This window comes from Pangasianodon hypophthalmus, chromosome 13, assembly GCF_027358585.1.
Source record: "Pangasianodon hypophthalmus isolate fPanHyp1 chromosome 13, fPanHyp1.pri, whole genome shotgun sequence".
Classification (NCBI taxonomy): Eukaryota; Metazoa; Chordata; class Actinopteri; order Siluriformes; family Pangasiidae; genus Pangasianodon; species Pangasianodon hypophthalmus.
This window is the reverse complement of record NC_069722.1, coordinates 3,412,659-3,439,562: the sequence shown is the minus strand read 5'-3', so window position 1 is coordinate 3,439,562 and position 26,904 is coordinate 3,412,659. Positions and strand designations below refer to the sequence as shown.

At 40.2% G+C, this 26,904-nt stretch overlaps 2 protein-coding genes across 4 annotated transcripts in view; both read left to right on the top strand.

The window, feature by feature from the left end:
- Nucleotides 1–768: 768 nt before the first annotated feature.
- On the top strand, nucleotides 769–14,735 carry nde1 (nudE neurodevelopment protein 1). Of its 2 annotated transcripts, none has more exons than XM_034310009.2 (9): nucleotides 769–1,065; nucleotides 2,614–2,724; nucleotides 3,277–3,430; nucleotides 7,859–8,007; nucleotides 9,024–9,160; nucleotides 10,041–10,235; nucleotides 10,417–10,502; nucleotides 10,753–10,895; nucleotides 11,875–14,735. In XM_034310009.2, exons 2-9 carry the CDS (start codon nucleotides 2,639–2,641, stop codon nucleotides 11,915–11,917), a joined length of 993 nt encoding a protein of 330 aa, XP_034165900.2. In that variant the 5' UTR covers nucleotides 769–1,065; nucleotides 2,614–2,638; the 3' UTR covers nucleotides 11,918–14,735. The 2 variants fall into 2 exon arrangements, with proteins under 2 accessions (XP_034165900.2, XP_034165899.2); XM_034310008.2 differs by having other exon boundaries at nucleotides 770–1,065; nucleotides 2,611–2,724.
- A 3,366-nt stretch (nucleotides 14,736–18,101) lies between these two features.
- Nucleotides 18,102–26,904, top strand: part of abcc1 (ATP-binding cassette, sub-family C (CFTR/MRP), member 1) — a 41,356-nt gene continuing 32,553 nt past the window's right edge. For both annotated transcript variants that reach the window (XM_026916046.3, XM_053239430.1), the window contains exons 1-5: nucleotides 18,102–18,261; nucleotides 21,264–21,440; nucleotides 22,387–22,512; nucleotides 23,404–23,541; nucleotides 24,754–24,879. In XM_026916046.3, the coding sequence (XP_026771847.2) occupies nucleotides 18,211–18,261; nucleotides 21,264–21,440; nucleotides 22,387–22,512; nucleotides 23,404–23,541; nucleotides 24,754–24,879 (618 nt within the window). In that variant the 5' untranslated portion in view covers nucleotides 18,102–18,210. The remainder of the gene's footprint in view (nucleotides 18,262–21,263; nucleotides 21,441–22,386; nucleotides 22,513–23,403; nucleotides 23,542–24,753; nucleotides 24,880–26,904) is intronic.

Below are 26,904 nucleotides of genomic sequence, written 5' to 3'. Positions count from 1 at the left end.
CTTTTCTGCTGTGTTTTGAATCTTTGTAACTTTGTCAATGTTGTTATTTAAAACAGGCTTCAGGATTCAGTAGTTTAATATCACCTGAATGCTGAATTTATTCAACAGAGACACTATATAAGCAGCACTTTTAGACTGAAAGTGATAAGCTATAAATAAATATGATCTATCTATCTATCTATCTATCTATCTATCTATCATATAAAGGAAAAAATGTTTATCTGGAAAAAATGAGGTTCATAGCAAACAATGGTTTAAATCTGTGTGTACAAAGTGCTATATGTCACTAAATAATTTCTGAATATAATTGTCATAATGTCATAATGTTATAATAATTTCTAAATTCTCATACCGGTTTTTTTTTTATATTTAGGTAACTTGTTATATGATTCTATTATCATAATATTAACCATATTTATTATATATTATTAATCATTTTAAAATTCCAATTATATTCTTATATTCTAATATATATATATATATATATACAAACATTATAATATTAAACTTATTATATTTTAATAATGTTATCTCACTCACAAATTATTTTGTCGCTGCTAAGCTGTTCATTATAAGTCCCGATTCTGATAAAATAATTGATAAATAAAAATATAAAAACTACGCCGGCGTCTGTAACCGCTTTTCTTTTTGCTGCTGATCTAACCAATCAAATCTCTCCCCTGAATGACACCGCATTACGAACGGTCCAATGACAATCGTTCTTGACGTCAACCAGGAAGGGAACAAACATTGGTCGATCTCCAAGCCATGGAGTTGTCGTGATATTTCTCGCGTATGAAGTGAAGCTCGCAGGATCACGCGGCAGTGTTTCAGTCGTCGCACGAGCGGACATCAGATTCTAGGAGAAGAATTGAATCGAAGCGGTTTTTTTTTCTCTATTGTGTAAAAGTGTCTGGATTTTTACTGTCTTGTTTTTAAAATTCTTATCTCTAAAACAGTATTAAAACCTAAATCTGATCAGGAATATAAAACCAGAAGAGGTTTCTGTTTTTTTGTTCAGGTTTGGGCGTCAAAGCAGAAGTCGGGAAAATTTGTAAAGTTTTGGTAAGTCGCGAGCGCGTCTTTAGCTTCAACGGCTAACAGTTTTACAGCAGCGGTTTAACTGACAAAAAAACTGTAACTAAATACAATAAATACGATTTTAACCAAAATTGGTGTAACTTGACTACATAAAACGTCTTCTTAAAGTCTTAACTTACGCTTACTATCAAACATTAAACAAAAAATCCGTAGTTTTTAGTGTTGAGACTTAAATTGAGACAAGTCTGAATCTTTTAATCTAGAAAGTCACTTAACTGTATTAAGTATTTAAAAAATTAAACACAAAGTTGCTAAAACTGTGAGCCATGATGTATTAAAGAGATGTAGTCTAAATCACAAGAGTTATAAATTAGTCAGAATGGTGGTGAAGTGCAGTAATGTTGTATTACACCTTTTTTTTTTTTTTTTAAAGAAAGAAAAACAGTTTTAACTGGACATTAAAATTACCAGCTGAAGTTTTTGAGTATATTTTCTCTATGTTTCTCTTTTAAACCTGTCAGATTTACTCATAAGTGTCTGTACTGCCTCAGTTTAATAGTGTGAAAACATCTGGTTTAAATGTCAGCCTGGAGTTTAGGAATTAACTGAAAATAATTTAATATACACTTATTTTTAAATTTCTAAGTGGATATTTTATGATTTTCTGTCATTAGTGCACCAAACTTTTACGTGAACGTGCCTCGGAAATCAAAATTGGTGTTTCAGACCAGAAAAATAGTTATAGAGATACTTTAGTTTCTTAATTTGATACTTTGTCACTTACGGGGAAATGATTTTCAGTTTCAGTGACTCATCCTGTACTAGTCTTACGTTCGTCCAATTAAACGCTCTCTAGAAAGTAGAAGTCCCGCCTCCCGGGGGCGTGTCTTCCTCAAGAGTAGCAGTTGTTTCTCAGCAAACGTGGTTCGTCAGTGCGTAATATTCGCGAACTCCGTCCTGTTCAGAAATGAATAAACTCCAGCCGATCCTGTCCAACGACTGTTTGGAGTTTATTCACGTGGAAGAGGGTGGAGTTTGTGCGAGTTGGTGGTCATGTGACCTTTTCAGAGGCGCGTTCAGTGACGTAATGTCGCCTCCTCAGAATGATCGAGAACACGATTACGTCAGTAAGAGTCAGTCATATAGTTTTATCTACGATGTGACGCTGTCGTTCTCGTCGATCTCGGCGCAAACGTTTTACGCCGTAACTGCAGAAACACGCGGCGTCTCGTCGCCTAGGATACCGTCCCGGTTAACCGAGGTGTATTCGGAAGTGAGAAATCCTCCACGGTTCTCGTTAAACCTTTCGCTGTACGTGTTTCGCTAGTTCACTGAACTATTATCGAGGCTGCGTAGATTCAGCGGCGGCGTGGCGGGGCGGATCTCGAACGCTATTGGCTGTCGTGTAAATCAGTCAAATGACATCACACACCGTCGCTCTTGTGACTTCCTGTTTCAACGTCAACGTACAGAAGCAAAGCACAGCTCTCAAGCCATTTCATCTGAACTTCTAATGACGTCTATTTTACTTCCTTTATATCGAAGACATGTTTATTCTGTCTGTTCCAGAAGAACCGTCTGATCGTCCTGGACAGAAATGAGTGACTCCGAACCTCCGATGTTTTCGTCCGTCGAAGAAGAGAGGGATTACTGGAAGGAGAGAGCGGCTCAGCACCAGCAGAGGTGCTGCGGGAAAACATTTCTCAGATTTACTGCAAATTTAGTTTTTTATTTTATTATTATTATTATTTTTTTTTTTTTACAAAAGATGAATATTTTGAAATCATTACAGCGTTTCATTTGAGTTTATCAAACATCTCCTATAGATATCTAACATTAGCTAGACTGTCAGCTCATTTTGTGCTGAATTTAATCGAAGGAATAAAAAAAATGTTCCAGATAAGGATCTTTAAAAGACAGCGTCCTCCTAAATATCAGACCGAACAGACTTTATCTCTACGTTAAATTTTACAGTAATATTATAAAACACTGCTGATTGACACGTGCTTACAACCTGCCAAGACTCTGTCTTCGACCTGAGTGTGTAATGTGTAGCATTTTTTTTAAAATAAAATTTATAATTTATCAACTTAAATTCCTTCTGCAGCGCTTCAGTCTGCATTTTGTGTTCATCTGAATACTGCGCTAGTTTATATGTTACGTGTTTTTATTGACTCTAAGTGTTCTTTAGTTGTTGAAAATCGTGTTAAACGCAAAATGTATCGTGATTTTCAGGGCTGATGAGGCTCGAGACGAGCTGCAGGAGTTCCAGCAGATGAGTCGAGATTACGAAGCCGAACTGGAGACCGAACTGAAGCAGTGTGAAGTGCGAAACCGAGACCTCCTCACGACCAACAACCGGCTACGAGCGGAACTGGAAGGATTCAAGGTACGGGTCGGACGATACATCACCATCACTGTTTATCAGTATTATACACATCCTGATGTTCTGTAATCGGTGTTCTAGGAGTCCAGATGTTCTGTAATCTGTGTTGTAGGAGTCCAGATGTTCTGTAATCGGTGTTGTAGGAGTCCAGATGTTCTGTAATCGGTATTATAGGAGTCCAGATGTTCTGTAATCGGTGTTGTAGGAGTCCAGATGTTCTGTAATCGGTGTTATAGGAGTCCAGATGTTCTGTAATCGGTGTTATAGAAGTCCAGATGTTCTGTAATCGGTGTTATAGAAGTCCAGATGTTCTGTAATCGGTGTTGTAGGAGTCCAGATGTTCTGTAATCGGTGTTGTAGGAGTCCAGATGTTCTGTAATCGGTGTTGTAGGAGTCCAGATGTTCTGTAATCGGTGTTGTAGGAGTCCAGATGTTCTGTAATCGGTGTTGTAGGTGTCCAGATGTTCTGTAATCGGTGTTGTAGGTGTCCAGATGTTCTGTAATCGGTGTTATAGGAGTCCAGATGTTCTGTAATCGGTGTTCTAGGAGTCCAGATGTTCTGTAATCTGTGTTGTAGGAGTCCAGATGTTCTGTAATCGGTGTTGTAGGAGTCCAGATGTTCTGTAATCGGTATTATAGGAGTCCAGATGTTCTGTAATCGGTGTTGTAGGAGTCCAGATGTTCTGTAATCGGTGTTGTAGGAGTCCAGATGTTCTGTAATCGGTGTTGTAGGAGTCCAGATGTTCTGTAATCGGTATTATAGGAGTCCAGATGTTCTGTAATCGGTGTTATAGGAGTCCAGATGTTCTGTAATCGGTGTTGTAGGAGTCCAGATGTTCTGTAATCGGTGTTGTAGGAGTCCAGATGTTCTGTAATCGGTGTTCTAGGAGTCCAGATGTTCAGTAATCGGTGTTCTAGGAGTCCAGATGTTCTGTAATCGGTGTTATAGGAGTCCAGATGTTCTGTAATCGGTGTTATAGGAGTCCAGATGTTCTGTAATCGGTGTTATAGGAGTCCAGATGTTCTGTAATCGGTGTTGTAGGAGTCCAGATGTTCTGTAATCGGTGTTATAGGAGTCCAGATGTTCTGTAATCGGTATTATAGGAGTCCAGATGTTCTGTAATCGGTGTTATAGGAGTCCAGATGTTCTGTAATCGGTGTTATAGGAGTCCAGATGTTCTGTAATCGGTGTTATAGGAGTCCAGATGTTCTGTAATCGGTGTTCTAGGAGTGCCAGGTCTACGGTTTAACCATAACAGTCTTTTTTTTTTTTTTTTTTTTTTCTTCTTTCTTCTTTTTTCCTCTTTAAACTTGTTGCTATGGTGATACAGGAGAACACAGCGGTCATATGAAACTGCAGTAAAGTTCACCCAGTAGAAACGTCATTTCACTGAAGGGGAAAGAAGTGAAAGACGTGCAGTTGCTTCTGCTCTCGCGCTCGCTTTTAGTAAATTTCGACCTGTGAATCCACGCGAGCCAATAGAAAACAGGGACTGTGGTCTCTCTGGAAATCTAAAACGGTTATATTATTAACGTTAGGCTGCAGCAGAGCGGCTTGAGATCTGCAAAGGCTGAATAAATGCCTCTGTGTTTCATAGTATCCATGATTACACACATTTTTTTTTAAAAATCTGAGTGTGAATGAATATTTATTCTAGAAACAGAGGCTGTTTTATTGCGTATTGGTTTGTTTGCTCAGTGTGATTCCCAGTGAAAGGGATACTTTTGTTTTGTTTCCTGTTTGATCTGATGGAGTTCCATGCTGCACAGATTTAAACAGGACTCAACAACGACAACAGAAACGTTTGCTTAGGTGTGTGTGTGTGTGTGGAGGGCGTGGATGAAAATGTCCTCGGGGAAAAAAATAGGAGGGGGCGGAGCTTAGGCCAATATTTTTGTCACAGATTATCTTCAATGCTTTACGTAGTTCATAAAGTAACAATTTCTTAAACACACTCAGACAGAACTGTGTGTTTTTGTTTATAGTTACTGCTTTCTGCTGCTGGGAAATATTAAAAGTATTTAAATATTTAAAAATAATTCCCCTTCAGGGTAACGCACACGTGCCTCGGTGGCCGCGCGGCTGAAGTGAAACGTTTGTTGTTTTAGTTGTTGCCTGTGAACTGAGTAACACGAGCGCTTGGTCTGCAGCGACTAAAAATAATTTACTTGCAAAAAACATGTGGTGAGAGTTCTCAGCAGCGCTTCTGTATTTTTCTTGCTGAAAGCGTAATTTTCTCAACAACAATTTTACACACACACACACACACACACACACACACACACACACGATCTCTGGTGCTCAGATATATTTATAACTGAGGCATAGTTCAGCTTGAGACCCTTTCCGTCCACCTGATTAGACGACCCTGCCTCAGGGTTCTGATGGAAGGAGACTGAGACCGTCTATCTGTCTATCTGTCTGTCTGTCTGTCTGTCTGTCTCTATTGCTCTCTCTCTCTCTCTTTCTCTCCCTCCCTGTCTGCCTTCCTCTGTCTCTCTCTCTCTGTTTGTCTTTCTCTTTCTCTCCCCCCCCTTCCCTCTATCTGTCTGTCTTTTTATCTTTCTGTCTCCATCTTTATATTTCTCTGTCTCTCCCTTTCTGTCTGTCTCTGGCTCTCTCTCTACCTCTGTCTCTCTTTGTCTCTTTCTGTCTGGCTGTCTCTGCTTCAGTCTGTCTCTTTCTTTTTGTCTCTCTGTACATCTCTCTTCCTCTTTGGGTCTGTCTCTCTGCCCCTGTCTGTCTCTCTTTATGTCTGTCTCTCTCTCTCTCTCTCTCTCTCTTCTTCTTTTAGTCTGTCTCTCACTCTGTGTGTCTCTGTCTATGTGTCTCTCACTCTATCTATCCCTGTCTGTCTCTCTTTATGTCTCTCTCTCGTCCTCTTTGGGTCTGTCTCTCTGTCCCTGTCTGTCTCTCTCTCTCTCTCTCTTTCTCTCTGTGTCTCTGTCTATCTATCTCCCACTCTCTGTCCCTGTCTGTCTCTCTCTATGTCTCTCTCTCTCTCTCTCTCTCTCTCTCTTCTTCTTTTAGTCTGTCTCTCACTCTATCTGTCCCTGTCTGTCTATCTTTATGTTTCTCTCTCTCTCTCTCTCTCTCTCTCTCTCTCTCTCTCTCTCTCTCAAGGTGGTCTCAGTTGCCAAGTGTGTCTTTATTTATTTATTTATTTATTTATTTATTACATGCTCTTATCTCTTATCCCAAGTTCACCGCACTGATGAGGGAAACACAGCTGAATAGTGTGTGTGAAAGTGTCCTGAGACTTTCGGCAGCTGGAGCCATGCGATTGGATTTTGTGGAATAAATAAAAACTGGAAACACGATGCATCGGTTTAAAGTGCCGTGAATACAGATTTGGGTAAAAAGGGGCCGTTGTTCGATGTTTGCGCTCCGATTGTGCTGTTTTCCTTTTGGATGATACTCCCTCACGCCTTCGTGTGTGACCTATTCGTGTGCGAATTCATTTGTGCTTTTAGCACAAAAATACTTTCAGTTGTGAGGAGTTAATTTAATGTGTGTGTGTGTGTGTGTGTGTGTGTGTGTGTTTTTAATTACGTAGGCGGTTAGTGAGCGGGACACACAGTCAGAGGAAAACAACAGGGTTGATTGAGAGCCTGAGAAGCAGCTGATGACTGCGTGTGTGTCTGGAAGGTCTTTCTCTCTGTAGGAAAACAGCAGTATATGAGCATCAGTTTGATCTGGGATCTTAAATGCACCAGATACATTTAAAGAGATATATTTATAGTCATCCCATATCAAAATTCTCAGTAATACAACGTTAAATGGTATATAAAGTGTTCAGCGAGGGGAAATATTCAGCTCTATCTGATTCACATGAACTTGATAAAACTCTTAGGTTGCACTTCCTCGTCCTCAGACGTAACTGCTGGTGTGTATATGTGTGTATTTTATTTCCTTGATTGTTGGACTGGACAGGAATTAAATTTAATTTTAGGTGTTGAAAAAAAAACCCTTTTGATTATGTGCTCGAGAGACGTCTGCTGGTCAGTGTGGGTCACTGAATATTTACAAAGCCCACGTCTGCATCATGTATAAAAGCTCCGAAGCACAAATCTGATCGGCAAGCAGTTTTTTAATTCGGTGTTACTTGCTGAACTCGGGATTAAGGAGACCGTCCCGAGTTTCTGAATAGGAATTCCAAGTTGAGGGGATGTTTCCTGTTTCTTTTTTTTTTTTCTTCCCGAATTGGAGGTCGGAAATTCAATATTGAGTTTAAGGTTTAGTCAAACGCAGCGTGACTGTAACCAGCCTGCTAAAGTGGTTAACAATTTTTTTCCGAAATGTTCTTAATCAGCAAGAACATGTTTACTTCTATATTTTGCTCACTGGAGCTGCGTGAAAGTTTAAAGCCATCAGTTTAGTGTTGTAGTGTAAGTGTAAGTGCAAACTGCATGTCTTTTTTTTTCCTCTAGGAGAAGTACGAGGCGCAGCACTCGGAGACGTACAGACGGATTTCTGCCCTGGAGGGAGAGTTAGCCGAGACCACCGCCATCAAAGACCAGTTACAGAAGTACATCAGAGAGCTGGAGCAGGCCAACGATGACCTGGAGAGAGCCAAAAGGTGCGCGAGAAACAAGAAACGCCGTGATCCATTACGACGCGTTATAGAGTTCTGGCGTTACTTGATGATTAGTGGTGCAACGGATCACTAAAGTCACAGTTCGGATCATATTACGGATTTTGAGTCACGGATTGGATCAGGAAAAAAAAAAAATTGCTTTTCATTTATTACTGAAAGCTTAATTTAAATACTTCTATACCACAGCAAAAACCACTCGCTTAACTAATAATGTCAGTAATAAAACAAGAACAATTACACAATTACAGACATAGATGAATAACAAAGTTACAGATAAAGGCAGTAACAGTAGTATTCAGGTGCAGAAATGTAATAATGAAGTGTAAAATAGCACAGTAGTGCTCACTGCATAAGTTACGTACAGATTAATCTTTGTTAAAGCTGTGGTGGTGTTTGATTAGCAGACAGAAGCAGATTATTTATAGGCTGCTGTCTCTTTAATAGCAAATGCACAGACCTAGTCCTGACACACATCCTGTTTCTTTCTCAGCCGTTAACGTTTTCGGTTAACCGACTGTGTTTACTAGAATACTTGCCAAAACGGGTATTTCAACATAACTTTGTGTGTATGTGTCCGTTCAAGCGCAAAGAGGAATCAATTCGGTGTTCACATGCTGTCTGAATCGCGCCTCCCTCTTTCGCTAGAAAACAGTCCCGATTCGAGTTCTCTTCCCCGTGAATGGTTTAAAATTGCTCGAATGTGTAAATTGGCAAGACAAAAAACACCAGCAAATGATAAACTTTCACTCTACGATCACATGCGTGCCGAACCGTGGGGCCCGGTCCGTACGGATCACGGATCATCTATGATCCGTTGCACCTCTGTTGATGATAAAGGAGAAGTGGACGATTTGGGATTAAAACCTCATTTACACTCAGTACAGGCTTGTTGTTGTAAAGCCCTGTGTGAGTTTACTGCGGTGTGCTTGAGCATGTTTGTGGTTCTTTAAACTACTGTTTTTTTTTTTTCTCTCTCTCTCTCTCTCTCTCTCTCTCAGGGCCACCATCATGTCTCTGGAGGACTTCGAGCAGAGGATGAACCACGTCATTGAGAGAAACGCTTTCCTGGAGAGCGAGCTGGACGAGAAGGAGAATCTGCTGGAGTCGGTGCAGAGACTGAAGGATGAAGCTCGAGGTGAGCTCCTAACGCTGCTCTTACACACAGCTTCACGGGAACGTCAACAAAACGATGACTCTCCTGTGTGGAGCGTCACACACAAGCTGCGAGGAACAACCACTCACTGTGAATGTGGAATTTTCACGTGTTTAGGCTTTTATGACTTTTATAGTCCAGTTATAGTCCAGTTTGTGTTACAGGATGCAGAAGTCATATATTTATCTACTTTTATTGTGTGGGTGGCTTTTAAATTTCATGTTTATGTACGCTGCGTATTTTAATTAGACGGTAAAATGTAGATCGGATATCAGAGGGGGGGAAAAAAACAAATTAAATCTGATCTTATAACAAATGGAAAAGATTGGAATTGGATTTGGACAAGAATTTGTTGGAACTGGAAACATTTACACATAAAAAGATTGTTTATTTGTTTGTTTATTTTTGGATTGATTTTATTGTATTTTAACTTTATTATATTTATTACATTCGCCGTGGGACTGAAGGAGTTTGCAAAAAAATTAAAACAACTGTCATTTTAAAACTTGACAGTTTTTAAAGAAAAGAATATCAGGTTGGTATCGATATTGGTTTCAGTATCAGTATCTGTCATCTCCTATTAATTAGCTTAACTTTTAGGAAATAATTTTAATTAGCTTTACATTCAGAGTCTTATTAAAAAGCTCTTTATGAAGTAATTAAAAAAAAAAAAAGTGTTTTGAGCCATGTGGTGAATTTCATTCGTCTAGGAGATGAATATTGTTCGTCTGTCACTGATTATGCTTTTGCGTATGTTCTTTTAGTAATGTTTGTGTAAGTCATGTGACTGTTTACTCTTGGTGTGTGTGTGTGTGTGTGTGTGTGTGTGTGTGTGTGTGTGTGTGTGTGTGTGTGTGTGTAGATCTGAGGCAGGAGCTGGCTGTGAAACAGAAGCAGGACCGTAAACCGTCCCTCAGCCTTTCAGTAGACGGAGAGAAGGTGGAGTCGACGCCGTCACACGCTCCGTCCGCTCATTCCTCACTCCTCACTACACCGCCCAGAGCAGCAGCGGGCCCCGGGAGCACGTTTCACACACCGCCGTCCTCCTACAGCAGGAGTGAGACCTCACACACACACACACACACACACACACACACAAACACTGAATCACAGTATCAACTTAAACTTCCCATGTTTAATGAGGATGGAATTGACTTAATCTTTTTTTTTTTTGCGGTAAAACTGAAGTTCTGATGAACGATTATTCGTGATGACGTGTGTGTGTGTGTGTGATTCAGTTGAAGGTCTTACTGGGACGCCGTTGACGACGTCAGCACGGATTTCCGCTCTCAACATCGTAGGAGAGCTGCTGAGGAAAGTCGGCGTAAGTCAACTAGCTTAATAATAATACTACTACTACTACTACTAATAATAATAATAATAATAATAAACATTTAATTAAGTGATGACAATTTTACTGACTTTGATCTGCATTTGTTTTTGTGTTTTCTTGTCCTACACTCTCAGGTTTTGTGTGAAGGAGATGAATAAATGTAATGACTAACTGCACAGCTCATCATGGGTCAATACTTCTGTTTTTATGACCTTGTTGTTTGTTTGCGTGCGTGTTTCAGAATTTGGAGTCGAAGCTGGCGTCGTGCAGAGAGCTGCAGGTCCAGGAGAGAACGCCGAGCCGCTCGGCGATGGCTCAGAGCTCGCACAACACGCCGAGAGAAGCACTAGAGAACCAGTCGAGCACTAACGGTCTGTTTGAGGGGTGAGTGAGACGCACACACTAAAACTTAAGCTTGCTGAAGTAGTCGTTATTCGCCGAAAAATCTTTTAGGAAAGTTGTGTGTAAATGTTTGCTTAAGCCAGATCTGATCTACAAACGTTTCGTTTCTTCGTACTCGCGTGTGTATGTTGATCACCCGCAACATGCAAAGCACGTTCGACACAGCTCATTTGCATTTAGTGACGCCCACAAAACTCCATAAAAGGTCGAGTGCGCAGACAGCTCAGAGCACGAAATGAATCATCAGGGTAAAGGCTAAAAAACAGAAGTGGAATTTATTATTTGACTCATCTTGATGCCAATAAAAATATTTAATAATATATGATGACGCTGTAAACATAATAAAAATAAGCACTTTAAACTCAACAGTATATTCCAGATATAAAAGTGCAGTAACACATGCGAATTATGTGATTTGAAGTCGATCAAATCGAGGTTTACGTTAGTTAGTGTTCCTAAGCGTAAATCCACACACACTCAGGAGTAGGATACGGACATTTTTCCTGAATTTACACGGATTTTCACGAATATCAAATTTCTTGGATTTATGAATAAATCCAGCGTGATAAGTGAGGCCTGCTGTGTACAAACGAATATTCTACATGTTTCTGGAACACGTTCTTCTGTAAGATATTCCATCAGCTGATGTTTTCCTAACACGTCACTTCAGAATCTCCCGCAAATGTTTATTAATATCTGATGCGCTCAGATGCGCTACATAAACGGACTAAAAATGCGTGTAATCGTTGATATGGTGACGTTTTCTGTGAGGAGACGTTTATTAAACATTTACGGAAGGAGTTTTGAGTGTCAAAGGTGAAACTGTAACTTTACACCAAAGCAAGAATTAGTCTGTTCTTTGTTGAGATCTTCGCTGTCATCTTCTCTCTCTCTCTCTCTCTCTCTCTCTCTCTCTCTCTCTCTCTCTCTCTCTAATACTTTTCTTCTTGTGATTTTACAGGATGGTGAAGCGCCTGGATTTTGGACCCAAAATGGTGGTGTGACTGACGCTTTTTTCTCTCTCTCTCTCTCTCTCTCTCTCTCTCTCTCTCTCTCCATCGTGTGTGTGATTGTTCTGGACTCTTCTATGCATGCCTCCGGCTGACTAAGGGTTTAACACTCTTGCATTTGGAGTGTGTGAGCTCGTCTCTGCTTTATTACTACTGTTAACTGAGGGTTAATCCCTCTCTATTTTATTTTATTTTTTTTTAACTTTGTCTATATTTACAGCCTGATATATACATATCTATTTTTCACTGTTTTTACATTGAAAATATCTGAAATGGATATTAGCACTGCACAGTTTGGGTGGTTTTCTGCTCTACGATCTGTTTCACGACCTAATAGGGTGAAAATCGGTCAAAGATGGAAGTAAGAAATGAGATTATCAGTAGGAAATGTTATTCTAATGCCTCAGATTTAATACATTTAAGAAATATAAATAATTTCCCCTTTAGCCTGAATGCAGTCTCTCACGTGAGACATGTCTGGTGTGTGTAGTTTGCTTCTTTAATTCTGCACTGGAGCTACAAGGCGGAATTACCTGATAAGCAAGGGGAGATTATAGCCATATGTTTAACCTGGCTAAGTTGTAGCTTTTTAAGATGTTACGTTTTGGAAAGAAATTACAGCTAGGTTATAATTTTAATCAATATTTCCTTGTTCAAAGTCCTAACTGAGTCTGAGGCATATGAGTGACTGGGGATGAAAATAATTTGGTTCTGAGGTGGCGCTCTGAGGTGGCGCTCTGAGGTGGCGCTCTAAGGTGGCGCTCTAAGGTGGCGCTCTAAGATGGCGCTCTAAGATGGCGCTCTAAGATGGCGCTCTAAGGTGACGTCGGTGTGTCCATTTTATCGAATCAGAGACAACGAACAACTCCGCACAAAGCTATACACTTCGTTTAGCTGTTACCTTGTAGGTGAACACATCTTCATGCAAATGAGATGACTCAGGTGTGTGTGTGTGTGTGTGTGTGTGGGTGAGAGAGAGAGAGAGAGAGAGCAGGAAACACTAAACTGTGCAGTGCAGCTCAAACGTACGGACTGCAATATTGCCATATGGGTTTGTGTGCAAAATGTCTTCTAACGAACAATTAGAGGTTTGGTGCAAGGAGCTTTAGCTTTAGCTGGTTAGGAATAACGTTTCGAAATGTTGTTGCTTTGCGTCAGTGACACACCTGCCCTTTTTGGGGCACTCGTAGCCGAGCCACGTTCCTGTACGTTAGCGAACATGACGTCAAGATATTTTAATTTTGTCACTGGATAACAAGTTGGAACAGACGCTTCATGTTATGAGTGGGAGGTTAAGAAAAAAATTTTTAGAAATAAATTGCTTAAAATGTAACATGAGGGGAAAGAAAAACACATTTTTGTCGTTACAGCAACAACGTCAGTGGTATAAAAGCACTAAGGAGACTCAGGATGCGCTCAAAATATAGAAATGGTAAATGATTGTATAAATTTATCACGTTGTCATATTGCACACATGTACAAAGCGTTGATGATTGTTAGGTTCTCGCTTGCTTAACAGAGGATCAGGGTTCTGTTAGGGATGAACCATAGAACCCTTTACATGTTAGATTTAATCTTTTGCTCCTGAGCATGTACAGTAATGGCTTTTACGTGGCTGATGTGACACTAACTTTCTATTTTAAAGAGCTTTTGCTGATGTGAAATGTTAAAGTGTTTGTGTCTTTGCTGCAATTTCACGAACCTGTGCCTTAGGATTAGTTTCGAGTTGCGTTCTTCGGGGAAAATTGAGACGGAGAACAGATGCTGCATTATAGAGAGACACGAGTCGCTAGAAGAGAGAGCGTTTACAGCAGAGGGTTAATCTGAGTCTATATAAGAAATAAAACACTTGGGTGCGCTGTTGTGCTTTAAGTGTTTTATTCCTCTTACACCACAGCAATTTACTAACAATGACGATTTTTTTTATTTATTAAAGAATGATGTCTCGTTTAATGTTGTGAAACGTCGACAAAACAAGATATTTCCTCTCTCGAAGTTAATAAGATAAAAAAAAAAAGACTCCTTCCATAAATGTTAAAGAAAATTTTCTCCCCCGTTTCAACGATTGCTTACGATTTTTAATCAGTTCATGTGCAGCACCAAAGTCTGTTGTCTGTTGCACAAGTTTCTGTGTATGAGCTGTTACTATAGAAACGATAGAGTATTAGAACGAGAGATGCTGTTATAGAAAATCATTCACCTTCTGACCAATCAGAGTTCAGTAGCTCTGTAGGACAACGCAGACATTTCTCCGTTTTAAAGCTGGAGTAAGCGATAATGAGAAGCCTTGTTAGAGCGCTAGGATTTTTGGGACATTTCTTTATAAAATGTTCCAGTAAATGAGTCCAGAGCCTTCCTGTTTTTCTTTCTTGCAGTTTGTCCGGGATGTAAATTTGAAGAAATGGACCAAAATCGAAACGTTTCCTGTATGCGGTATCTCTGTAGTGTAGTTATGATTTAAATACTTCAGTGAAGGCTACAAGTGTTTTATGTTAAAATTAGAAATGTAAAGAGGAGCTCGTACGTGCTGTTTTCTCTACTAATATAGGAGTTATGATGCATGGATGGATCGATAGACAGAAAGATCAAGGACATAGTTACATGTTTACATTTCCCGTTAATCACTAAAGACTCGTTACAGGTTTGTCTGTTTGCCTTTTTGCTGTTGATCAGGTGTTTAAATCACACGGTCGGTGAGAGATGGGTTGAGTTTTAAGATGCAGTTTGGATTAAACACAGCAGATTCTCATGTTCATGTAAAACCAGTGTTGCGTCAGCAGATGTGCAGAATAAACGTCTTACTAAACAAAAACGACTCGAGTCTCCTTCCTGCACTAGTGAAAACATGATGTATGATATGTTTAAGTGTATGTGAGTGTGTGTGTGTGTGTGTGTGTGTGTGTGTGTGTGTGTGTGTGTGTGTGTGTGTGTGTGTGTGCGCGCGTTTAGCACAGTTCCAGGGCCCTTGTTCGATCCTGAGCTTGGAATACTGTCTGTGGAGTTTTAAATCTTCTCCAGGTTTCCTTCTGGTTTTCCAGGTTTCCTCCAACCTCCCAAAAGCATGGTGAACTGGCGACTCTGTGTGTGTGTGTGTGTGTGTGTGTGTGTGTGTGTTGCTGTACAATGAACTGACATCCCATCCAAGATGTATTCCCGCCTCTCACCCAGTGTTCCCGGGATAGTTTCCGGTTCCACCTCAACCCTGACCAGGATAAAAGCGCTTACTGAGAGATGAATGCATGAGTGAAAGATATTTTAATCAGTATCTGATTGATATTTACTGATATTTAATCAGTAAATATATTGTCAGTATGTATGTATGTGTGTGTATATATATATATTTATATATATATATATATATATATATATATATATATATATATATATATATATATATATATATATATATATAAAATGTGTGTGTGTTTCATCTGGAAGGAAGCTTCTTGAGTCAATGTCAATGTTTGACATCAATGTTAGAAAAAAATGAGTCATTCTTCAACACACTGATGCTCAATAGTATCATAATGCGTATAATTATGCATAGATGCTTTTTATTAAAAAAAAAAAAAAAAAAAAAAAAAAGTTTACAACACCAAATCTTATACAGTACTGTGCAAAAGTCTCAGGCATCCGAAGTTTTTTGTAATTCAAATTATGATATAGATTTTTATTTTATGAGATTTACATTATTTAATCAGGGAAAAAAATAAAAACATTTTAGATTTCCAAACATTACTATTCCAAAAGCAATGCATTACAGTATAGACCACTTTTCAGACCAAAAAAAAAAGTATTTCTGTTGTCAGGAATGATTTACAAAAACAGAAGGAAGTGTGACTAAGTCTCTAGAAGAACCGTTTGCTTATGAAGCTGTACGACTCGTACCTGAGACTACTGCTGCTTTTTCTTTTTTAAAGACACAAACTTCAGCACAATATTCACTTTGTTTATTTTGTTACTGTCTGCTGGTCTTTATAGTGGATTTGTTTAAATGTAGAAATATTTCTCATTGATTTTGAAGGCGTCTTTGCTTTATAGCATTTCCTTACATGTGGCTTTTGCACAGTCCTGTACATGTATAAGATGGAAAATAAATTCCATTTTTAATGATATTCATTTTCATGCTTTTAAGTTTCTTTCAGCCTCCAGAAATGTTATTGCTGCCTGTGATGAAATATGACTCGTGTAAAATCAGGAAAGTTAATCAATGATTGTTGATGTCCAAAAGTCTAGTAATGGATCTAAAACATGCATAATAATGAAAAATATTATTAAGCACAAGAAGAGACATTATATATATATATATATATAATGATAAAATAAAGTCTGGAAATGTTAAACATTTGTGAGAAATTAGATATGTGATCATTCTGCTCCTGAGCTTCACTGAATTTTATCAGAAGGGGGACACACCATCGGCATGTTGGGTTAAAAAAAAAAAAAAAAAAGAAAAAAAAGGACTGAATATAAAACAATCCCCATAAACACAGTGTGTAGTGTGCTGATGGATCAGTGAAACTGGGCTGGATTTTTTTCACAGCAGCTTGTTAAGGTGTGAAGACGTCTTGTTGGTCGAGTCATGACTTCTGCGTCCGAAACAGAAAGTGTTGCAGGACACAAACTTTGATGTTTTACAAACCTGAGATTATAAAGGAGATTATAATGAGTCTCCTCTCTATCTTACTGGATTCTCCTTCTCTCCAGGATAGACTTCACCAAATATTACCTGTGTGGGTGCCAATAATTTTGCAACCAGCCTACAGTTTTATGTGTTCTTGTATGTTTATGGACAAACCGTCATCCATTGCATGTATTATTATTATTATTATTATTATTATTATTATTATTATTAATGTTCCTTGTTTTCATGAAGGATGTGAATAATTCTGTAAAACTTTTGTAGAAGTAAATGAAGTGAAAGCTGCTGAAGGTGTCCAGTAGATGGCAGTGTTTATTAATCCTCACACAAATACTCTGATTTCTGATTTCTGATATGCAAAAGTGGTTTGAGGGGAAATGTAAATCATAAATCATAAACATGATAATGATCATGGAGTACACTTTCACTTCTTCATAAAATGTAGTTAACTGCTGCGTGGATACATAATATTATTAAATCTCTTATTATAAAAATGGATTTATTAATAACTCTTAAAAATGAGTTAAAATGATTTTTTTTTTCAAACAGAATATGAAAATGACCACAAAGGATTATCTCTTAATAATTATTAATAAAAAACTAATATAAGTAATTTATAGCTTAAATAAATGGTTGATAATTTCTGAAAATATTAAAATTTAGCCAAATAAATAAAGTTCTTCTTCTTCTTCTTGTCTCCAAACCCAAACTGATATAATGTATTCATTAACCCTTTATAATTAAATCAAAATAACTATTATACATTATGTGTGTTATATTCTAAACAAAGTTTGAAAAGATTAACAACAAAAACAATTAAATACAATTCTTTTTCTTCTTCTTCTTCTTTTCCTTATTATTATTAGTATTGTTGTTTGTTGTTGTTGTTGTTGTTTCCAAAAGCAAAAATGACAAAAGAATTTATTCATTAACCCTTAATAATTAAACTGTTATATATGTATTATATATATATTATACCTTAAATAAATTGTTAATAAATTCTAAAAAGAATAATGATTACACAATTAAATGCTCCTTTTATTATTATTATTATTATTATTATTATTATTATTAAACAGAAAATAACTCTCAATAATTAAATCACAATAACTATTATACGTTGTTTATATCTTCAATAAACTTAATAATTTATAAACTAAATAAATTCTGAAAAAAAGATTAAAAAAATTAAACAGAGTTTTAATTCTGTTACTACTTTCACATTTTATGTATACATACATACATACATATATTATTATTATTATTATTATATGTGATTATTTATGTTATTGTCCTTTTATTGAAATTATTGAATGTAACTCTGGAAGGAAGCTCTGGCGCGCGCGCTCAGGTGTTTACTACTGCACCTCGTTCAAAGAAAATAAACAACCAAAAAAAAAAAAAAAAAAGCCTTTCGAGCGCACTGTCCAATCAGCGCGCAGAAGAATAAGCCGAGGAAGACCAATCACAGCGCAGATTCCTCGGAAGAGGGCGTGGCTTGATCCGTAAAACGGTTGGGGAAAGAACCCGGCCTCCTGAGCGCGCCCGTTTTGCGGAAGCCCATAAGGGTGAGCGGGGAGGTGATGAACCTGAAGCCGCGGCGGTGTTGAGGGAAAGCGGACGCGCTCCCACGCAGCTCTCGGACATGGACCGCTTCTGCAGCGCGGGTTCCTCTGACTCCTCCGACCCCATCTGGGTGAGTCCGTGTGTAGACTCCGTGAGAAACCCTGGAGCATTCGGTGCTGAAACTGCTAAGCTTTTCAAACCTGCGAATGCCGGTTAAATCATGCTAATGCTAATGCTAATTAACGGACCCTTATGTATATACACCACAGTATGTTTATAGACAACATGTAAAATGGCGGCGCCGTATTCCACCGCACGTGACCGCGTTTAGTTATTTATTATACTTATTAGCATATTGTTTTAGAGATTAGCTTCCTAACTTACTTTCTTAGAGTTAGTTAGCTAGTTAGCAAATCATGCTGAGGCTGAAATCATGATGACACACCAAGCCTAAGTGTCATCATCATCATCATTATTGTTGTTTATAAACAATGACCAAATTATTTATTATTCTCATAATGATATCAGTGTCACGTGAGCTCTTTTAATCTTTTAAAATTTAATCTTTCCTAAAGTAAACACTAAATCTTCAGTAATACATTCACATATTAAAACCATTAAGACTTGTACACTGTACATCCATGTTGTTTAAGGCTGTAGCTGTAATAGAGAAAACAGTGTTTAATAAACTAAAATGTTCACTTTAAAGAGTCTCAGAGTAATATTATAGGGTTTATTAATGTTGCATATGTGTGTATAGTTTGTCTAAATTGTCCTCGGTCCTTGTGTTCATCTGGGATGGAGGTGTTTATGTGGAAAGTTTGTCTCCTTCACAGAGTCAGCCATTTTCTGGAAGTTGTTTGTGATGATGGTTTTAAAGAGCTGTTTACACGCTTGGCAGGTTGTGTAAATCCTCAGATCTCAGCCACAAATAATCACTTTCAGCTCACCGCTGTGATTATTCTAACCCCAGCGCTCTGTTTCATTTTCTTCACTGCTTCTCGTTTCATTCCTGAAGAACCTCTCAGCTCGACCCGTCTGTTTTATACACCACGTTAAAGCGTCTCTTTCCGACACGTTAAAGCCCTCCTCACCTGCTCCAGCTCCACTCACAGGCTTTTCTTTCTTGCTGTTGTTTATTTGTATGATTTTGCTTTCGTGTCTTTTTTTACTAGAATTGTATTATCCAGATAAATGTACAGAGAGGAAACAAACGAGCGATTGGGACAATGATGGACGATAACTGGGAAGAGAGACAGAGACCAACAGGAAGACAAACGGTGAAGAAGACAGACAAGGGTGGAAAGAGACAGAAGGAGACAGATGGGGCTGAGAGATGGGGGCAGAAAGACAAACAGGGACATGAAAAAGGATGGGGCAGAAAGACAATGATGGACATGAAGGACAGGATAGAAAGACAAAGAGGGACATGACGAAGGACAGGAGTGGAAAGACAATGAGGGATGGGGCAGAAGGACAAAGAGAGCCACAAAGAAGGACAGCTGTAGAAAGACAAACAGGGACATGAAGAGGGTCTGGGTAGAAAGACAGAAATGGACATGAAGAAGGACAGGGGTAGAAAGACAAAGAGGGACATGACGAAGGACAGGAGTGGAAAGACAATGAGGGATGGGGCAGAAGGACAAAGAGAGCCACAAAGAAGGACAGCAGTAGAAAGACAAACAGGGACATGAAGAGGGTCTGGGTAGAAAGACAACAATGGACATGAAGAAGAACGGGTAGAAAGACAAAGAGGGAAAGGACGGGGTAGAAGTACAACGATTGATGTGAAGGAGGACAGGGGTAGAAAGACAAAGAGGGACATGAAGCACAGGGATGGAAAGACAAAGATGGAGATGAAGGACAGGGGTAGAAAGACAACAAGGGACACAAAGAAGGACTGGGATAGAAAGATGAAGAAGGACATGAGTAGAAAGACGAAGAGGGACATGAAGAAGGACAGGCTCAGAATGACAACAACGTACATGAAGAAGGACAGGGGCAGACAGAGACAGACCGAGATGGACAGGGGCAGAGAGAGAGAGACAGACTGAGATGGACAGGGACAGAGAGAGAGAGAGAGACAGACTGAGATGGACAGGGGCAGAGAGAGAGAGAGACTGACTGAGATGGACAGGGACAGAGAGAGAGAGAGACAGACTGAGATGGACAGGGGCAGAGAAAGAGACAGACTGAGATGGACAGGGGCAGAGAGAGACAGACTGAGATGGACAGGGGCAGAGAGAGAGAGACAGACTGAGATGGACAGGGGCAGAGAGAGAGAGAGACTGACTGAGATGGACAGGGACAGAGAGAGAGAGAGACAGACTGAGATGGACAGGGGCAGAGAAAGAGACAGACTGAGATGGACAGGGGCAGAGAGAGACAGACTGAGATGGACAGGGGCAGAGAGAGAGAGACAGACTGAGATGGACAGGGGCAGAGAGAGAGAGACAGACTGAGATGGACAGGGGCAGAGAGAGAGAGACAGACTGAGATGGACAGGGACAGAGAGAGAGAGAGAGACAGACTGAGATGGACAGGGGCAGAGAGAGAGAGAGACAGACTGAGATGGACAGGGGCAGAGAGAGAGAGAGACTGACTGAGATGGACAGGGACAGAGAGAGAAAGAGACAGACTGAGATGGACAGGGGCAGAGAGAGACAGACTGAGATGGACAGGGGCAGAGAGAGAGACAGACTGAGATAGACAGGGGCAGAGCAAATCGGTTGGAGACAGAAAGGGGTGAATAGAGACCAAGATGGAGACGGACGAGGGCAGACAGGGACAAAGACTGACACAAAGCCGGATGAGCAAAGAGACACGGATGGGACAGAGAGACACACAGGGGCAAACACTCAGACAGAGAGAGATGAACATGTGAAAAAGACAAACGGGGTTTAGAAGACACTTTTTTTTTTTTTTTTTTTTCCCCAAACCTTGCTTGATGAGTGGGTGTTTAAGGCGTTGTGTGTTCTTTTAAAAGCTGCTTGTCTGTGGAACTCATTCAACATGTAAACTCTCATCATATAGATTTTCAGCAAGTACTTTTTGATAAAATAATAAACTGGATTTAGTTTACAGGTCTGACTGAAAGGACAACCGTCATCTTTTTTTGGTGTGTGTTTGCAGGACTGGAACCGTACATGGCGCTCTCAAAACCCAGACGTGACGCAGTGTTTTCAGAACACGATCCTCATCTGGATCCCGTGTTTCTACCTCTGGCTGTTCGCACCCTTTTACTTCCTGTACCTCAAAAGCCACAATCGCGGCTACATCTGTATGAGCCGCCTGAATAAAGCCAAAACCGTGAGTATGAATGTGTGACAGAATGCCGTGACGAAAAGCACGTGTACGTCAAAGTAAATTATCCAGGTTCTGTTGATTCTGAAGTGACATTACCAGTGTGTATTACCCATAATGCACTGCATATCAGCATATCATGGTTATAAAGCTGAGAAATGACTGTGTGTGTGTGTGAAAATGTCTGAGATACATTCATATATTTTTCAAACGCACTCCTGGTTTAAACGTGCGCGTGTGCGCGAGTGTGTGTGCAATATGCAAATCAGCTCAAATCAGTTCCTTATTTCTGGTTGTTCTATGGAAAAGATGCGGTTTTTACATGAAGTGGGAATTTCAGCACTTTAGTGCAATAGAGTTTTTGAATATTATTTGAATTTGTCAAATATTTACATACCAAAAGCAGCATTTTTATTTTCCTCTATTACTTGTTGGAATTTTTTTTTAACGCCTCGCCAGTTATACGATTTGAACTTAAATTTTCACAAACTCAGGAGCGAAACGTAGAACGTTGAACGTTGATGAACGTTTTTCTGAACAAACTAGCTTTTCATGAGTACCACATTTCTTGCATAAACGTTTCTGAGAAGATTAACGAATCATTTTGTTCGTATCCAGTGTAATAAATAAGCAATAAATGAGGTTTCTTATTTTTTCCTTAATATTCTCATATTTCTCTCTCACACACACACACACACACACACACACACACTTACATTCTTTCAGTTAAAGATAATATTATATTTGTTACTGATAATCAGATGCAAGTACAGTATACTGGCCAGTATACACTGTATATAATCACACACTTGTTTCTCTTCAGTGACCTTTGTGTGTGCATGTGTGTGTGTGTGTGTTTGTGTATCAGGAGTAACCCCTGTGTTCTCATCTATATCCGAGTGTTTGTTTAAGACCTTCCTTATCACAGTGTTTTTCCTTCCTCTCCTTGAAGGTCACTGGGTTACTGCTGTGGATTATCTGCTGGTCAGATGTTTTCTACTCTTTATGGGAAAGAGGCCACGGGGTTGCGGTCGCTCCCGTTTACCTAGTCAGTCCCACACTGCTCGGCATCACCATGGTGAGACCTGTGAGATCTGCACGAAAACCAAACGCGGGCACATCCTTAACACACACACACACACACACACACACACACACACACACACGCACGTGCACATCCCACCTATAACTCCACATTCTCCTCAGTCGTGTATTGTATACATCATAAGATCACTTATACCACAGCACCGAGTTCTCAAATCTGATTGGTCAGAAGGTGTAGATTAGTTTTCTACAGCCGCTACAGCTGGAGTTTTATATTAATGCGCTCGCTTTAATACGTAATCGTTGCTATAGTAACAGCTCATTGACAGGGACTTGTACGGCGGACGATCCACTTAATCTTAAGTCTAATAATAGATAGATGTCACTATTAAACAAAGAAAAACTTACACTTGTTGATACGGTGAAGTTTTCTGTCAGGATACGGTTACTTAACTTTTGTGGAAGGAGTCTCCAGTGTCAGCGCTTTGTAACCGTCAGACAGTCGGGAGTTTACACTTCGCGGTTTCTCGGAAACGTGACAAGCTGCGTTTTTTATTTTTGTCTTATTAAGATCAGGAGGCTGGTGAGGGTAACGATGACATTCCACAACAGTAGTGTAACTATAAATGGATAAAAAGTATGACATGGTGTTCTTTATTAAATAAAAACACAGAGATACTGTAGCTTGTGAAGTTGCTGTGGTATAAGAGGAGTAAAACACTTCGGGACATGCTGTTATTGGAAAATAAGAAACTTGGAAGTGGTAGTGGAACCTCCGCTTGATCACACCACCCTGTCGTTGATTGTTTTCCCGTAACAGCACGCCACCAAGTGTTTTATTCCTTACTTATCTTTTTTTTTTTTTTTTGATTGTTCACAGGTCATGTAGTCACAGTTAAATTTTGTGTGTTTGTGTTTTTAACAGTTGCTGGCTACGTTTTTCATCCAGTACGAGCGGATGAAGGGAGTCCAGTCCTCCGGAGTGATGCTGAACTTCTGGCTCATCGCTTTAGTTTGTGCTACGTTCACATTTCGCTCCAAAATCCTGCAGGCGCTCGATGAGGTGAGTTTCACGAAGTCACGTCCACTTACTTTCCGTTTTTATTTCTTCACCCTGTTGATGGTTGATGTAATAAAATTATGGACACGGGACCGTGGATGCTGACAGTAGCCAGTAATGTTGTAGCTACAAACAATCTTTCCCTCACTTTCTTTAGAAGTTAATAAAGAAGCTCAGAGAAACCGGAAGCACAGTGTCCTCTATCCTGTGTCGGAAAACTCAAAGTTACAAAGCGTTGTCACTGGAGTCTCCTTCTGTAAATGATAAATAAACATGTACTTACAGAAAACTTCACCATATCAACATTACCCAAATCTCCCGGTCATGCTAAACGGTTGCTAGGGTTTTCCATGTGGTTGTTAAGGTGTTGCTATGGGTTTGCTATGGGGTTGCTATGGGTTTGCTTGTTGTTTTCTAGTGGATCCCAGGTGGTTGATAGGGTACTCGTGCGTGTTTGCTGTGGTGTTCCAAGTGGTTGCTAAGGTGTTGCTAGGTGGTTGCGTTAGTATTCCCAGAGGTTGCTTGGGTGTTGCTAGGCTTTTGCTATGGTTTATCAGATGGTCGCTAAGGTGTTGCTAGGTGTTTGCTTTGGTATTCCCAGAGGTTGCTTGGGTGTTGCTAGGCTTTTGCTATGGTTTATCAGATGGTCGCTAAGGTGTTGCTAGGTGTTTGCTTTGGTATTCCCAGAGGTTGCTTGGGTGTTGCTAGTCTTTTGCTATGGTATATCAGGTGGTAGCTACGGTGTTGCTAGGTGGTTGTGTTGGTATTCCATGAGGTTGCTTGGGTGTTGCTAGGCTTTTGCTATGGTTTATCAGATGGTCGCTAAGGTGTTGCTAGGTGGTTGCGTTAGTATTCCCAGAGGTTGCTTGGGTGTTGCTAGGCTTTTGCTATGGTTTATCAGGTGGTCGCTAAGGTGTTGCTAGGTGGTTGCGTTAGTATTCCCAGAGGTTGCTTGGGTGTTGCTAGGCTTTTGCTATGGTTTATCAGATGGTCGCTACGGTGTTGCTAGGTGGTTGCGTTGGTATTCCATGAGGTTGCGTGGGTGATGCTACATGGTTCCTATGTGGTTGCGAGGGGCTAGCTATATGGTTGCTATGGTATTCCGGGTGGTTGCTAGGATGTTGCTGGGTGGTTGCTGTGGTATTCCAATTGGTTGCTAGGGGCTTCCTTTGTGGTTGCTCTTTTAACGGTTTATGTTTCTTTTTCCCCCTTTAGCCTGCATCAGTAAACATCTTCAGATACACCACATTCTACATTTACTACGCTCTGCTATCAATCTCCCTCATCCTGTCCTGCATGTCTGACCAGCTGCCGCTCTTCTCCCCGACCGTCAAAGATCCGGTGAGTATAATAATAATAATCATAATAATAATACTGATAATAAACATCAACATATTTATAGTTTTCAGGAGAATTAAGTTTTTACCAGTTTGCGATGGTTGTGTTCTGCTCACAAACTCTTGGATGACGGGATCTCGCTGACTTTCTCGTAAACAATTGTTCTCAATTCAAAATAGAAATGTCAACAGCTCAGCTTGACTCTTGTTCAGGGGTAGACACAGACTGCCTGAGAGGCAGGGGGAAAAATTAAACAAGACACCTCCTAGTAGGCACCCCTTAGGGCACTTCATCATGTTTCCTCACATGTAGTGGAACCCTAGAGGGCACTTCGTCATGTTTCCTCACATGTAGTGGAACCCTAGAGGGCACTTCGTCATGTTTCCTCACATGTAGTGGAACCCTAGAGGGCACTTCGTCATGTTTCCTCACATGCAGTGGAACCCTAGAGGGAACTTCGTCATGTTTCCTCACATGCAGTGGAACCCTAGAGGGCACTTCGTCATGTTTCCTCACATGCAGTGGAACCCTAGAGGGCACTTCATCATGGTTCCTCACATGTAGTGGAACCCTAGAGGGCACTTCATCATGGTTCCTCACATGCAGTGAAACCCTAGAGGGCACTTCGTCATGTTTCCTCACATGCAGTGGAACCCTAGAGGGCACTTCATCATGTTTCCTCACATGCAGTGAAACCCTAGAGGGCACTTCGTCATGTTTCCTCACATGCAGTGGAATCCTAGAGGGAACTTTGTCATGTTTCCTCACATGCAGTGGAACCCTAGAGGGAACTTCGTCATGTTTCCTCACATGCAGTGAAACCCTAGAGGGCACTTCGTCATGTTTCCTCACATGCAGTGAAACCCTAGAGGGCACTTCGTCATGTTTCCTCACATGCAGTGGAACCCTAGAGGGCACTTCATCATGGTTCCTCACATGCAGTGAAACCCTAGAGGGCACTTCGTCATGTTTCCTCACATGCAGTGGAACCCTAGAGGGAACTTTGTCATGTTTCCTCACATGCAGTGGAATCCTAGAGGGCACTTCGTCATGTTTCCTCACATGCAGTGAAACCCTAGAGGGCACTTCGTCATGTTTCCTCACATGCAGTGAAACCCTAGAGGGCACTTCGTCATGTTTCCTCACATGCAGTGGAATCCTAGAGGGAACTTCGTCATGTTTCCTCACATGCAGTGAAACCCTAGAGGGCACTTCGTCATGTTTCCTCACATGCAGTGAAACCCTAGAGGGCACTTCGTCATGTTTCCTCACATGCAGTGGAACCCTAGAGGGCACTTCATCATGGTTCCTCACATGCAGTGAAACCCTAGAGGGCACTTCGTCATGTTTCCTCACATGCAGTGGAACCCTAGAGGGAACTTTGTCATGTTTCCTCACATGCAGTGGAATCCTAGAGGGCACTTCGTCATGTTTCCTCACATGCAGTGGAATCCTAGAGGGCACTTCATCACGTCTTATCTACTGTAAGAAGCACCATACTATGGCGATATGCTACGTTCCGTTTTTCACAAACTTTTTGTTTTTATTTATGTTACTTTTTGTTTTGTTTACTATTTCTGCACGAATCAGCTACACTATAATATATGATCGCCAGACTTTGTTGGACGTCAGCTCTTCCTTTCTAAGTAAATTAAAACCTCAGGGACGACTGCAAGTTTTCTTCGGACCTCATTAAACTACCCAAACAATATCAGACAGCTAGTGGATATGTCTCTGGAAAATAAACTGGATGAACTTTACTGCCAGGTAAACCTACAGAGGGACCTCTGAGAGTGCTGAGTGCTTTGATTCACTTAAACGTGACTGGGATCTAACACCCCGGTTAGCGCTATTACACCGAACGGGTTCTCTATACACCAGCTGGGGGCTACCGGGAAAGCTACAGGTGATGGCTTCTGCTTCTTCATCAACAATAAGTGGTGCACCTATGTGAAACTGTTTCAACAATGACGTACGCCAGCGTTAGAGCAATTTGCAGTCAAATGCCGGCTGTTTTATCCACCAGAT